The following is a 15746-nucleotide window of genomic DNA, read 5'->3' as shown; positions in this document are numbered from 1 at the left end:
GGGAGCCCACGTGGAAAGCTCTCGTCCTGGGCTGGCCTCAAGCGGTGCCCGCTCTCTGGCTGGCACCGGGCAGTGCGGCGCCTGGCGTGCGGGCGGCGCGGTCCGGGCCTGCAGGACGCGCGCTGAGCGCCGGCGGGCGGCTCGCGGAGGCTCGGGCAGCAGGAGGAGCGTGTGAGCTGTGGGCGTCCCTTTAAGAGCGGCCGGCCGACCCGGCCTCCGCCTCTCAGTCCGCTGAGCGCCGGCGGTCACCTGGGGCTCGCGGGGCAGCCGGATCGCGGCGGGGCCGGCGCTCTCACCGCGAAGGTGGGAGACGGCGCCCTAACGCCAGGTGCCGGGAGCCGTCTGGGAGCGTGGCCGTCCCGCGCCTCTCCGCGCCAGAGGATGCGGGAGCCCATCTGGGCGCCGCTGCCGCTGCTGCTGCTGCTGCTCCCGCCGCAGCTGTGGGGCGGCCCCCCGGACAGCCCGCCCCCGGAGCCGCAGCGCGAGCTCGGGCCTCTGCAGCCCTTCGACTTGCTCTACGCCAGCGGCGTGGCCGCCTACTACAGTGAGGACTACGAGCAAGCGGTGCGCGACTTGGAAGCGGCGCTGCGCAGCCACCGGCGCCTGCGGGAGGTCCGAGCGCGCTGCGCCCGCCACTGCGCCGCGCGCCGCCCGCTTGCGCCCCCCGTTGCTGGCCCCGCGGCCGAGCTGCCCTTCTTCCGCGCGCTGCTGGAGCGGGCGCGCTGCTACCGGAGCTGCCAGAGCCAGCGCCTCGGGGGCCCCGCGTCCCGCCACCGCGTCAGCGAGGATGTGCGCAGCGACTTCCAGCGCAGAGTGCCCTACAACTACCTGCAGCGGGCCTACATCAAGGTACGCAGAGCGCACAGCTAACGCCCCCTGCGACTCCGGGACGCGCTCTCGAGCCCTCCCCACCACCCCAGCCCCCGAGCCGGCGCTCTGCTCCTTAACCTTTCAGTGTGGGTCTCCTTGAACCTGCCTGCTCCCTGTTTGTGTATCTAGGTATCTGATGGCCCAGGCTCTGTAACTAACATTAGGTGGAACCTGCACAAGCCATTAGCTCCTTGGGCATCAGCTTGTCTGTGGAAAAGAGGACTGCATCAATGAGATGTTTAAAGTACCCTTTCAGCACTAATTTCAGAGGCTTTGGCAGAGCTGGGTCTAGTATAAAGTCTCTCGCTTCATTTCTCGGTCTAACCTCACCCCCGTTTCTCTTCCTTCTCCACTCCGTCATCCCTCTTACACTTCAGTCTGCACCTTTTCTCTGAAATTTACAAGAAAACATCCCCATAAAGCAGAGTTAAATGTTGACTTGCTCTGGAACAAATTAGCTATCCTCTATTCTCTGCACCTACAAAACAAAGATCCAAAGTTAAAGAAAATCGTGCGGTGGGAGAGGTGGACCTGTGTGGAGCAATCTCACTGAAAGTAATACCCGCAGTGCTGACTCTGCGTCCTTTAGTAGAGGGCTTCCGATTTCTGGAGGTAAGCATTGGAGTGACTTATTTGACTGCAGATGCCCAGTACTCTCCTTCGGATTTTGTGTGTGGGTGGGTGGATTCATCCCGCTTGAAGTTAGTGTCAGGAGGAATACGGTCTATATGGGCATTTAATGCACATCCGCAATTTTGAAGATCCATCTGGATGCGTCAGCAGAGAGAATTTAGTCTGTGTTTCTGGAAACCCACCCCCTTGCAATCCATGCTGTTCTGAATTTACACTTTCTCCCTCCAGCCTTCCGCTTTCTGGCTTTTTATGTCCGTGCATCAGTGTCTCCTCTACACCTGCCGAAGTGGCAGCTTTGTGGGTTGGCCTCCCGTAGCTTTAGCCAATAGGACAGGCTGCATTTCTAGCCTGGCAAAAATACACACCATGTACAGATCCACGTGCGGGAAGTGTGGGAAGGACACTCTAGACATGTGCAGTTGTTTGTGGAGTTCAGGAAATCACAACTGAGAAGAACCCTTAAGTCCCAGTGCTATGGCTGAGAGGCTGGGGTTCACTAGACTAATATCTTGGGTAAGAAATAAGGCTCAAGTCTGAATCCTTTCCAGGATTTGTCTTTTGCTTGCTTTTGCCCCTTGATGAATTTGCTAAACCAAGCAGTAAGTATAAATCTGATTTTTTTTTTTTTTGATGAGTGGCCTAATTTTTGGTGGTCTTAGAGAAATCAGTTGATAGCAGAGAGGAAGGAGACCTTAAGTACCTGGCAGCCCAAGATATCCTGAGCCAGTTCCCAGAATAGAATGTGGGTGGTTGCTTTTGGTCCCCATCGTACAGTCTTCCCAGGAGTCTCAGATGTGAGGTTGGCAGCCCTGCTGATAGTTCTGTCACACATCTTGGGGAGATTTTCCTTTCTCATTCCTCTCCAGTCTTATAAAAGTAAATAACCGTGAGGTTAACTCTTAAAATGTAGGTTTCTTTAGTTCTGTAATTAAGCTTGCATCACTGCTAAGGTTATGTTGATCAGTCAGTCGGCTTCAGTCCCCCAGTCGGAGGTCCAAGAAGGTGAAGCTGTAGGTTTGAGATGCCTCACATTTTTGCAGTGGATTGGTTATAGGAATTAGTCACTCATGGGCACCACTGTTGGGTGTGATGTGATGAACCAATGTAGTTTAAGAAGTTTGGCTCCCAGTGTGTGAACCCATGTGCTAATTTCTGTTTGGCCAGCAGTGTTTCTGAGAACAGAGTGCGTATCTTCTCCCTACTCACCTCTACTCTAATAAGCAAAGCTTCTTGTATCTACATAATTGGTAGTCTCTTCAGGAGGAGATATTTGTATTTGGAAATTCGTTTTTGATGGGTGAGTTTGTAGGAGTGCCTCTGTGAACGTGTAATAAGGTGTACCATGGTTCCCCCCCGCCAAGAACGCCACAATTTCCGTCTTTGCTTGGCTTCCTGGGAATTTTAATCATAAACACATGCGGGCACGCTCGCACCCATGCATGCAGTCACCATCCTTTGAGAGTAAAATGAAACTCTCAAATAACAACAGAGTACTGTCAGGCTCGGACAAGTATGGATTCGGAAGTGTTTACTCCCTGGTGATAAAAGGTCTTGGTCCCCGGATGTGCTCGGGGATGAGCATAGCTCCTCATATTGTTGAATTACTTTTGACCTCAGGGATCCAGTTTGCCCTTGAAAAGGATGACCCTGGGCCACACTGAATTCAACGAGGACTTTACAGCCAGAATTGGAGAACTGTGATTCCTATAATACAGTCAGAACCAGTGCGCTTCCTCGGGATAAGGAAGCACAGTTATGAGCATGTCAGGATCTACCAACCGTAGAAGCTCTCGGGAGCCTGCTCCTCCACCGTATCCCAGTTAGGGAGCCGCGGATGGAAGCAGGTCCTTTCTACTGGTGTGTTAGAGAGGAAGATATATTGAGAATTACGAAATCCGAGTCCCAGCAAGCCCAGTTTCTCGTTTCACTGAGGAGGAAAGGAAGAGCCGGAGAGGGAAAGGGGCTCATTCAGTGTAACATATTTAATGGCAGAGCCAACATGATTTGATGAAATGAGCACAGGACTGACAGTCGGGAATCTGGCCTTTGCCAGTAACTGATGCCCATGCCTGCGCTGTGCCCTCTGCCCCCACTGGGTCTCCTCAGGTCCCAGGGACTGCTGCAGTCCCCAGGGCTATCCTTCTGCCAGATTTGGACAGCTCCGGGGATGAGTAGGTCCTTGTCCTGTGGTGTAACAGATACTCACTGCATTTATCTTAAGCTCTGCTCCGTAGAATATTCCTCGAGAACTGGCATGTTGGGAATTTGTCTGCACAGCTATGAGGCAGAAGTTCCATTTGGTTCCTAAGCCACGCCTTTCTGATTAAATGCAGGGTGAGACTCTTCAAGCCTCGATTTTTACCATTTCAGATTGTGAGATCTAACTCATGATTCATAGCCTGAAGCCTAAGATAGAACTTTCTTCGTAGTATTTTCTGCTCAGAAACCTTTAGCGGTTTCTCCTTGCTGCCTTATAAAGCCACATAGTTGAATGCAGCATCCACAGCCTGGCTCCCCCTTAACCTTCCTGGCGCTGTCTCCCCCACTCTCACCCTCCAGCCAGAGGGGACAATGGTGGCTTGGTCTTCTCCATCTGATACTTTTGCACCCCTGGGCTTTGTTTATTCTCTAGGAGGCAGGTGGGCTCTGCCGTGGGAGAGATCTAGAATTGAAATTTACCTCCTGAATCTCTGGCTGTGTGACCGTGAACAAATCACATGAACTTTCTGAGGTTTGCTTTCTCCATGTGCAGCATGGGGAGATAATAGGCCTTACCTGATTGGTTTAGGTTAGATTTAAGAGAACATTGATGTAGGTACTCGGGACAGGGCCTATTTCTCAAAACACAATGGAGACTTGTTTCTTCTTCTTATTAGTTATAATAGCTTTTTCCTTCTCCTTTTTTTTTTTTTTAAAGATTTTATTTATTTATTCGACAGAGAGAGAGACAGCCAGCGAGAGAGGGAACACGAGCAGGGGGAGTGGGAGAGGAAGAAGCAGGCTCCTAGCGGAGGAGCCTGATGTGGGGCTCGATCCCACAACGCCGGGATCACGCCCTGAGCCGAAGGCAGACGCTTCACCGCTGTGCCACCCAGGCGCCCCAGCTTTTTACTTCTCCTTCTGTACACGTTCAAATGGTAACTGTCCCAACACAGATATACCTGTTTCTGTGAGGCCCTCCTTCACGCCCTCTGCCACTCCCAAGAGAACACCTTTTCTGCCTCCTTTGAATGTGCACAGCAAGGAATTCCTTCCTCTCATAACATGTTTCATTTTTAACTTTGTTTTTTGAGAATTCATGTACTTGCCTATCACTTACGAGAGCTCCTTGACATCAAAGAACTGTCTTTGTCATTTTCGTAAATCTCCTAAAGTGGGAGTTTCCAGATCTGGATAATTATTAGATGAATGATTATTATTAATCATCTGCACGTTAAAAATATGATTTAAAATTAGAGATTTAGGTACCATAGGTCTGAGTTGGTCCTCAGCATCTATACCCCCCCCAAATATCTAAAACAGAGGTCAGTAGCAATAAGTGCTCAGTGTATGTTTGTTGAATGAAGGATAGCTTGGTTTCTTGTGTGTGAAATATTGTGGGGAAAGGTCTCTGAGTGGCAGCAGGAGGTGTTCTCACACTAGTTATTTGGTTTCCTTGCTGGTCAGATGCTGGAGAAAGTTACAGAAAGGCTAGATTCCTTGACTTCTTACTCTCTTCTACTTGTAAGCTCCGGCTAATGTTGCAGAACTCTGTTCCTTTCCCCTCCATCGTTCTTTCCTAATTTAATTATTACTTAAAGCTATGGTTCAGAAAGCCCTTGACACGTTGTGCCGGCTTTACGTACATTTGTTGCATTTCAACAGATTTAAGAAAATCGTTCTTTCCCTTATCTCTGTGCTTGGTCATCAGGAATACTTTGACAGTGACTCTTTTTCTCCCACTGTTCCCAGCCATTCGATAAAAAAACAAAAAACAAACAGAAAAAACTAGTGGCGCTTATTTATTTTTTTTTACTTAAAACAAGCTTGCCCCCGCCTGTTTTGTTTCTGAGTTGGTGCTTTGGGCCATTTGACCTTTGTTTTTCTTCTCAGGATTAAAGGGGGGGTGGGGGGGAAGGAAATAGCAATTAAGTTAGGCAATCCTATCTCCCTCCTGAAGTCATCTCCCTAAACTCCCTTTTTCTTGACCATAATCTATTTTATTAGTGGTTTCTAGAAAAGAAAAAAAAGAAAAGAAAAGAAAAGAAAACTCAAGGAACTTTTTCCACTTTTAATCTGCTTTATCAACTTTTTTTTCTTTCTAGATGAATGCCTTAACAAAACAAACAAAAAATGGAAACCCTAGGTCACAACTGTTAGTTCAGAATAAAAATCTTTTTTGTATCCCATTTTAAAATCTTTTTTTTTTTTTTTTACCGATATGTAGACTATGTACATTTTGTCCCCAAATTATTTCAAATCGGCAGTTGACTTTATGTCTTCTTGAAAGAGCTTTTCTGAAATTGTCTTAGGGATTTTTTCCTCTGGGGGTGAGGCCTTTTTTTTTTTTTTTGGTCTCACAATTGAGCTTTTTTAATGCTTGAGTCATCAAAATCCACTAGTACCATCTTTCTGTCCCATTTCTTGGGAAGGAAACATGGGAGGTTGTTTGTCTAGCAGCTTTTAGGCCCTGTGAGCCAAGGAATCAGAATCTTAGTCATCTCCCGGAGGGCGCTGGCCATTTGGAGGCCCTGCTATCTCTTCAGCGGTCCTCCACTGAGATTACAAATGGTAAGTGCCACAGAGGCTTTAAAATTCAATTCGATGAGAGTAGCAGCTGCTTACAAATTTTCTCCTTAGTCCTGTGAATCAGGGATTCCTTCACAGGTTTTAATAAAGGAAAGCAATAAACTGCTTGTCTCTCTTCACAGACCCCATCTCTGAGAATCGAATGTGTTCTGTCACTAATAGCATTTGCTCACTGATAAACTCCGAAGGGATAGCTGTGTGGAATTCTTTTGGGAAAGTTTAATAAAATGTCAGCTTGCTTCGTGGGGTAAGCTTGACTCATTCTGAAAGGCGGGCGGGTTCACCTAAAATGAAAATTTGCTATAATGGTCCCTTTGTATTGCCAAGGAATTAAATAAACTGGATTTCTTTGAATCACTTACAGATCTTAGAGCTGGGGGAGAGGGCTAAGTATTTTACTCAAGCAGTGTGGTTTAGCAAGGGCAACAGGTACTATTGAGCGGAACTATATAATGCTACAGCTTGAAGGACCTTTAGCAATCATGAAGTCTGTCCCTACTTAATAACTGATGACACTGACCTCAGAGTTCCCATGACAAATCAGGAAGGGTCAGTAGGTGGAGCTGGGTGGAGAGTGTTGGTGTTCTAATCTATGGCCAGTGCTCTTTCCAGACTCTATGTAATGGGCATGGCGACCTCCCGAAGGGCGGTCTGGTGAATCGGTGGTGCAGCTGAGACCTGCAATGGACCTGTTGTCTTCAGAGGCAAAGCAGACACAGGGCAGAACTTCCTGGGCAGCCCTGCCCACCCTGCATTTTCATTCACATGATACGTAGGCCACTCAGCCAAGAGTCATAGTTGTCTGGTGGAAAATTTTGCATTTCTCATTAGGAAAAATAATTTCTCCTGTCTTTTTTTCCATTCAGCTTTTCTCCTATAATTCTTTTGCTGTCCTTTTATCCATCCCTCCTTTGCTGCTGTCTGACTTCCTAGCTATGTAATTTCCATGAGAGCTAACCCTCATTTGCCAAATGGCCCAAACACATTTTTTGAAAAGTGATTTGATGCGCTTTAGTGCTGAGTGTATGATTTTTGGTTTTCAGGACTGAAGAGGGTTGCAGACTATTGTCGGAAGAAGCTGACCTGACCACACCCCTTTCTGCTTTACTTTTTTTTCTATACTTAGTTCTCTCTTTCTGCCTCTCCTCCCTGATTCCTTTTCCTGTCAGTGATCCACACAGTGCAATCACATCTGAAAAGGAGAAGGTTGAGGGGGTTGATAGAGAGAAAAGCAGGTAGTGGTAGAGTCAATGTCTGGTTTCTGGCTCCAATGAAATGAAGGCCATAGAGCCTCTTGTTTAATTTCATACACAGACATTGGCATCTACTTCCATGAAACTTTTTTTATGTCTCTTTCCCCCATATTCCTCGTGCAGGTCTTGGGCGTATGTTGGGAAGATGTTCCCTTCCCCTTCCAGCTCCCCATCTTTCTGCAGGGGCTTACTGCCACATTCATGGAACATCAGTGTTCCAACCATCCCATTTTACAGATGGGAAAATAGAGCCTGAAGGAGAATCAGGTTGTCCAAATTTATCCAGCAATTTAATGGAAGAGCCAGGATTAGAATCCAAGAACCTCGAGTCCTACTTCTGTGACATTGCCGATGACCACTGTTTGTAAGACTCACACTGAAAACACAAACTCAACCAAATTAAAGTGAAACATACCGTTTGCTAAATGGAATAAACCCGGAAAATAAAAGCTCCCTTAAGTAATGTTATTCCCTGAACTATTATTCTGCCCACTTCTAAGAAAAACTCGGGAATGGGGACCTGGGTTAGTGATCTTCCCCAATACGCCTAATGAAAATGAATGAGGCAAAGCCTCTTCTTTGGAAGGGAAATGAAGGACTAGAGCCAGAGAGAGAGAGAGAGAGACTCAAGATGTCAGATTTTCCAGGCGTTCAGGGGTATCAGAATGATCCTACTGGAATTCATTATCTGCAAAGAGTGGATTCAGTTTTTGTGCAAGTAATGGGATACTGCGGAGGATTGCAGTGTAATTAGACTGGAACTCAGGAAGGGACTGGAGAAAAGCAAGCGATATAATGAAATAAACAAATCCAAAGCAAAACAGAAAAACTGTTAACAAGCCTTCAATCACAGAAACGTTAAGTGAGCCAATTCTGATTTATTTTTCCTGCTTGAATACTAAATTTTTAGCTCTTACTCTGCCAAGATCAATAGGCTTGCATGAAGAAATCAACACATAATCAGGACTCCAGACACAGTGAATTACCTTAATACCAGATTTGGCTGTTTTTAAAAGAATGACCTCAAATTATAGGATCAAAGACTAACCCAGAAGACCATACTAATTATTTCCCCACTGAAGCAAGAGCAGTTTCTTAATAATATTTTTTAGATTGAATCCAGGATCAACAATCAGCATTTGATTCTAGTACATGGCATTTAGAAATGGCATCAGGGACAGAGACCTTCACAGTCAATCATTGTTTCTATAGGATTGCCAAGGACTCGCTTGTGCAGTGGAGTCTGCAAGGTTTCAGTAGGCATTTAAGCTGGAGTTTCCAAATCTTGGCTTACTGATATTTTGGGGTGAGTAACTCTTTGTTGCGATGGGCTGTCCTGTGCATTTTGGGACAGTTGGCAGCGTCCCTGGTCCTTGCCTACTAGGTAGCAGTAGCGACACATTCAAGCCCTCCCAGCTGTGACCAAAAAAAAAGAGAAAAAAAAGTCTTCATACATTGCAAAGTGTTTCTTGGGGGTCAAAATCACTACACACTGAGAACCACTGATTTAAATATTTAGCCATATTTAAGATAGGTGCACATTAAGGTGAGACAAGTCTAAATCAAGTTTTTGACAATACAGGTTAGTAAGCAATGTGCTCACTGATCATGATATTTATGAAAATGAAAATGTTTGGCTATAATTTGACACCTTTTATGAGGGGAAACCCATTGGAAATAGAATTGCTTTCTCCAAGATGCAAATCACTGGGCTCATATCCTATAGCTGGCCCTCCCTTGTGGGCACACTAATTCAGCTTGTATGAAAGAGCAGAGGTTCTGGCTTCTCTCTACTTATCAACTGAACGTGATAGGACAGGTTGCTTTAACAGTACAAACTAACACTTTTTAGTTCTAAACTCCAGACTCCAGAATTAACTTATGGCTCTTTCTACTTGGAGTGTACCCAAACTCAATCATTTAAAAGTAATTCCCTGCAACTCTTAGTTTTCTTGGGGTTAGCTCTGTGTCATGCGTAATCTTAGAGAACAGCTTGATTCAAACGCTAAACAGAAGAAGTCTGAAAAGTGGGGACTATAAATAAGAAGGTGTCCTGGGAGAGAAGAAATAACATAGAGACTGAGACAGAGAGAGAGTTAGAGGGTGCCCTAGTCTGTTCGGGCTGGTGCAACAGGGTTGCGTGGCTTATAAACAGCAAAGATTTCTCTCTCCGGGTTCTGGAGGCTGCGAGGCCAAGGTCATGGCACCCACTGATTGGGCTGGTGTCTGGTGAGAGTCCTGCTTTGCTGTAACCAAGCGGCCAGGAAGCTTTCTAGCGTCACTAATACAAGGTCACTAATCCCATACAGGAGGACTCTGCCTTCACGACCTAATCGCTACCCAAATGCCCGCCTCCTGATACCATCACCTTGGGGACTAGGTTTCAACATAGGAGTTTCAGGAGGATACAAACATTCAGAACCCACCAAAGGGAGATACAGAGATAAAAGGAGAAAGATGGGGAGAGGATAGAAACAATTAAGTAAAGGAAAACAAGAGCAATGAAATCAAAAGTCCAGGCAGGGTCCCCCCACGTGAAAGGGTGCTGCATGAAGCAACATGTGGGCGTCACACGCTGACATCCATGTCTGTCCCCAAACCAATCATTCGGAAGCCCATACTGGTTTTTCTTCAGTCCTGCGTTCTCAGTAAAGATGTTTCTGCTTTGAGAGAGCCTGGGGTAGCAGGGCCACTCAGTTTCCTCAGTGACACAGAGAAGGAAGGCGTCCCCCTGGGAGAGATGCTACATGAACAGCATGAATGACCAGATGATATGATCCCCTTCAAATCAATAAATGCTGCAGGAAACCAAACAAAAAAGAGAGTCTTAGTAAAAATGTTCAGTTTTAATTTACATGAAACTATACTACCTTCCCAATCAGCAGTTAAAGAATTTTCCAAGCTCTTTTAGGAGATGGGAAGATGGGGAAAACATTTTCTCGACCTTCAAGTGGGTTGTAGATCATTGCGGGAGATGAGTGTGTGTCCAGTTATAATGTGAATCCATCCGATGAGAAACGTAACCCTTCTATGTGAGTATGTGGGAGCAGTGCAGGGATGTCCTGTATCAGAGCGATGGAATTAGATAGGGAAAAAGGCAGAACGTAAAAGATTTGTGGCATGTGAGGAATACCATTTAAGAATACTGGTAGTTTTAAACTTTGAGATAAGAAAACAGGACTACAAAAGAACTATTGGAAGCTGGTGGAAAAGCTGGAGAATTAATTGAATCCAGAGTACAGGTTGTTTTAAGAGTACATTTGATTGATCATAGGTTTTAAAAGAATGTGTGCTAGTCTGAGGCTTGGAAAAAGTCAATATACGATAGTATATGAAATGCTACCTTTTAGGAAATTTTACTAATAATTAACAGGATTAAAATATACTGCCTCAAAGCTAAGTGCAAGTGAATTGTGGTTTCGGTGACTTTTTAAGTTTGTTAAGGGAAATGTCATTTTGCCGCTTGAGGTTTCTTTGAAATCCTGAGTAGCTGAACCTTCCATTTTATGCTGTGCCGAGTTACTCACCGTCTTGATGATTACGTGTCTATCTCTGTGGAAAGATAATAAAATTACCTTAAAAAAAAAAACGAAAAAAACAGGGAAACCAAACATCGGACTTAGCTTTGAAGCAGTGTATTTTATAACTATAATTGTAGTAATAATAGATGTTATTTATTTACTGTTACTTTGTTTCAAGTATTATGCTAAAAGCTTTACAAAAACTTTCCCATCCAGTTCTCATAATAACCCTAATACAGATCTCAGTACAGTTGACCCTTGAAGAACACGGTGGTTCAGTGCGCCGACCCCCACTCGGTTGAAAATCCTCATACAACTTTTGACCCCCTCAGCAACTTAACTATGAATAGTTTACTGTTGTCTTGAAGACTTACCAATAGCTTAAATAGTCAAGTAGCACATATTTTGTATGTCACATGTATTATGTATTGTATTCTTACAATAAAGTAAGCTAGAGAAAATGTTATTGAGAAAATCATGAGGAAGAGGGGTGGGTTAAGGGGTGGCTCACGGGGTTAAGCGTCTGACTCTTGATTTCTGCTCAGGTCATGATCTCAGGGTCCTGAGACTGAGCCTACGTGGGGCTCCATGCTCAGCGGGAAGTCTGCTCAGGATTTTCCCTCTCATTTGCCCCTCTCCCGGCATGCATGCGTGCTTTCTCTCTCTCTCTCTCTCAAATAAATAAATCTTCAAAAAAAGTGAAATTACTAAGAAGGAGAGAATACATTTATAGCACTGTGCTGTTTTTACTGAAAAGTAATCTTTGTGTAAGTGGACTTGCGCGTTCAAAACTGTGTTCTTCAGTGGGTAAGTGTATAATTGTCATTTTGCTACAGGGACCGTGAAGCTAAAAAGTTAAATAACATGTCTGAGAATATACAACTAGTACAGCATAATCGAGTCAGAATCTGAACACAGGTTTTTCTGAGGACAAAATCTGAGTTCTCATGTACTTGTCACGGCCGGTGTGTTGGCATCCAAAGGACATGTATTCAAAAAGTCCTGCCTTTTATGTGTTGTGTGACCCAGGGAAAGCTCACGTATATGAACCTGAGTTTCTTATCTGGAAAATAGGATAGACATACCTATTTACTGGGTTCTCATGAGAAGTTATTGACAAGTTTGTGGGCTCACCTAGGTTGGCACTGACGCAAACGTACTTATCTTTGCCTCTTGGCATCTGGGCACAAGGCAAACTTGTGAGGAAAAGTGAAAGACAAAAGGAAAGTTAAGCCACTAGATCATGATAAACTGAGAGGACAATTACACATGCAGTACGTTCAGAAAACTTTGGGGCACAGAAAACCAGAACCGGACCTGCTCAGCTGGAGCTGGTGGCTTCAAGATCAATTCTCTATACAGTGGAGCACCTCCTTTCACCACTGGGCTGAAACAAAAATCATCCTCTGACTGGACACTTGGGACTGTGTTGCAAAAAGTCCTTTTGCTCTGTTCTCCACTATATTTTTCTGACCCTTTGGTTTCACAATTTCCTTGAGATTGTGGCCTCTTCTTTGTATTTTTCCAAAAATATTGACTCTGTTCAAACACATTCCAAACCTTCTCTGTTTCCTATTAGGGGATAAAATCTCTTCCCACAGACCAACACATCTTGGGAATTTTAAGCCCCTGTAAGCCTCTTCCCCACCCCAATCTTGAGTACCCCTGGGGATGGCCTAGGTTTGGGAATCCAAGAAAACATCTCTTTATCACAGACACCAAAAATGTGACCGCCTTTTATGTAACAGGTAAGTGGGTGAGTGGCTCAAGTAACAATGGGCAGGGTGATTAGTCTAGGGTCAAGCAATTTAGGCTCTGTCTCTAGGTGGTTTTTTTTTTTTTTTTTTAAGATTTTACTTAAAAATCTTAAAATTTAAGCAGAAAGAGAAAGAGCACAAGCAGGAGGAGGGGCAGAGACTCCCCACCGAGAGGAGCCCTATGTGGGGCTCAGGTCTCAGGACCCTGAGATCATGACCTGAGCCAAAGTCAGATGCTCAGCTGACTGAGCCACCCAGGTACCCAGACTCTATCTCTAGTTTTATCACTAATGTTTCTCTCTAGGCCTTGAGGTGTCCTTTTGGACAAAGGGAACATTGGACCAGATGGCTTATGAGAGCTGGTTTCTCTTTGTCAGCTGGAGATTCTAAAATACTTCAGTGGACTGGTACAGTGATTCAGCCATCTACCCGTGGAAAAGAAGAAAGTGATGAGATTCTTTTTTTTTTTTTAAGATTTTATTTATTTATTCGACAGAGATAGAGACAGCCAGCGAGAGAGGGAACACAAGCAGGGGGAGTGGGAGAGGAAGAAGCAGGCTCCCAGCGGAGGAGCCTGACGTGGGGCTCGATCCCAGAACACCGGGATCACGCCCTGAGCCGAAGGTAGATGCTTAACCGCTGTGCCACCCAGGCGCCCCAAGTGATGAGATTCTAATGGAATACAAAGGAGAATGAGATCCCAGAAGTTTGAAAGGTCACAGGAAAGGAAGTCCTTCCAGGGTGTCTGATGCTATCCTCATCTTTAGATGGTCAATCACTGCAAAGCCGAACCTGAAAGAAGGTCACACAAGTATTAATTCGGTGGTACTTTAGGGGGTATTAGATAAAGTTGGGTATGTTCAGGAAGGAAAAAGATAAAAGACTCAAAACTATGTTTTGTAAGAAAAAAGTTGAATAGGGTTGAAAAGACTAAAGAAAAAGGTTTTAAAAAGATTATCTGCGACCGTCATCGTTGATCTTTATGGCACTGAGGAACTGAAGAACTAGGCCCACGTAACAGAAGTTGCAGAGAACTAGATCTTGGCTCAAACACGGGAGACTTTCCTAACTAAGAGCTATTCAGATCTCATCGGGAACCCCAGGAGAAGGTGTTTGAACACAAGTCTGACACATGCTTCATAGGAAGGCTGCATTTAAGAGTCAATCACTGAAGTGATACTAAGATAAAATTTAATGTTTTTTTTTTCCAATCCACAGTTAATAAGATTCCACAAGCTTATGAAATGAAAATCTGTCTTATACCCACAGATGGGCGATCATTAAATACTTTTTCATTAGAAAAGTCCTACATCCCTTTTTCTGTCCTGCTTTTTAAGTATGGTTAATGTAATCTTTTTTTTTTTTTTAAAGATTTTATTTATTTATTTGACAGAGATAGAGACAGCCAGCGAGAGAGGGAACACAAGCAGGGGGAGCGGGAGAGGAAGAAGCAGGCTCATAGCAGAGGAGCCTGATGTGGGGCTCCATCCCATAACGCCGGGATCACGCCCTGAGCCAAAGGCAAACGCTTAACCGCTGTGCCACCCAGGCGCCCCTGGTTAATGTAATCTTAGGCCAGGGTGACCAGCACATTCCGTATACATAACTTACATAATGTGAAAAAGGAAAGAGAAAAAACAAAACAGTACTAAGCCTTAAAACACCCACAGGAACTCACCCTCGTGGACTGTTCAGCAGTAACAGTATCCGCTTGGATAGTCCACGCCAGTCCTCTGATTTCTGCCTCATGTGTCTCTGAGGTAACATCCAAAGAGGATTGAGTCGCAGTTACAGACTACCACTGAAAGTTTTTAAATGAGGTGTATAACAATGGATCAGAACATCCCTGCTTAAGAATTGAAGATGGGCACCCCTGTCTTAGCAAGCGCATCACAGTGTATTTGGAAAACCCAGTTTCATTTAGAGACTTTGTCGTGCTGTTCTAACTTGCTTCACTTGCATGCTGTCCAGAGGCCTGTCTGAAAACCTGGCCATATTCCACACTGTACTTTCAGTTCCCAGACCTTTGCCAGTGTTACTTCTCATCAGTTTCCTATGTCGGTTGCTAGGGGGTCTGTCCAGGACTGCTTATTTAAGAATACCTAAAGGATGTGAAGTATTCTGAAATATTTATAGAATCCCTTTATCTGCCTCCCTCCTCTCTAGATGGGAGGGGAAGTCATGCCTGCTACTCCTGGGGAAGTGGAGTGGAAGTCCAGGCTCTCTGCTCAACCAGCTGACCAGCGAGGGGTGGCCATGGTTTCTTCCCCTTGTGTTTGGCTGGAGTAGGACACTTACTGTCACAGACATTTCTATTCTGTTATACCTAACCTCGCTGGTCCTTTAAAGTGACAGAGCATGCTTTTGGGGGGCCTTTTTTTGTCTGCCTTCATTGGCATTTCCAGGTTGTAGGCTTTTCCAAAGTCCAATCTGGGATATTCGAGAGACAAAGAGACAATCTGGAAAATTTACTATTAGGTTCAAGTGCTGGATCCCTAGCCAGTCCACCTTCTTCTCCCACCTTTCAGTCTTCCTGTGTTGGTTCGTTATGGTATGTCCAGAGTTTTTAGGTGTAGTTAAGGGGAGATCTACGGAGAAATGAGTTTATTTCATCTTGTTCAGAACCAGAAGTTTCCATGCAGACTCTTAAAGTGATCTTTAAATTATCATGATGATGATGAATACAATTTGGAACAGGCCTGATGTCAAGACTCTGGCAGAGCTGTTACCAATGCTTTCCTACAAGAAGCTGTGGAAAAGTCTTTCTGATCGCTGACAAACGGCTTTAGTCAACCTTCCACCAACACCAAATCAAACCTAAGTAAATCAGCTGGGCTGTGCCACTGTTCATTGTACTCATAGGAGTATTCTTTCCTACTCCTGCTTTCAAAAGTCCTGCTCATAAGGAAGTCCCAGCACTTTTG

At 45.0% G+C, this 15746-nt stretch overlaps 1 protein-coding gene across 1 annotated transcript in view; it reads left to right on the top strand.

The window, feature by feature from the left end:
* The first annotated feature begins 215 nt into the window (after positions 1–215).
* The window catches only part of P3H2 (prolyl 3-hydroxylase 2), a 155686-nt gene continuing 140155 nt past the window's right edge, over positions 216–15746 (top strand). Inside the window, exon 1 of the mRNA XM_045811213.2 lies at positions 216–849. Within this exon, the coding sequence (XP_045667169.2) occupies positions 382–849 (468 nt within the window). The 5' untranslated portion in view covers positions 216–381. The remainder of the gene's footprint in view (positions 850–15746) is intronic.

This window comes from Ursus americanus, chromosome 4 (assembly GCF_024610735.1).
Source record: "Ursus americanus isolate L20-20 chromosome 4, mUrsAme1.1.p, whole genome shotgun sequence".
Classification (NCBI taxonomy): Eukaryota; Metazoa; Chordata; class Mammalia; order Carnivora; family Ursidae; genus Ursus; species Ursus americanus.
The sequence above is the reverse complement of the archived record's forward strand: the minus strand, read 5'-3'. Positions and strand labels throughout refer to the sequence as shown.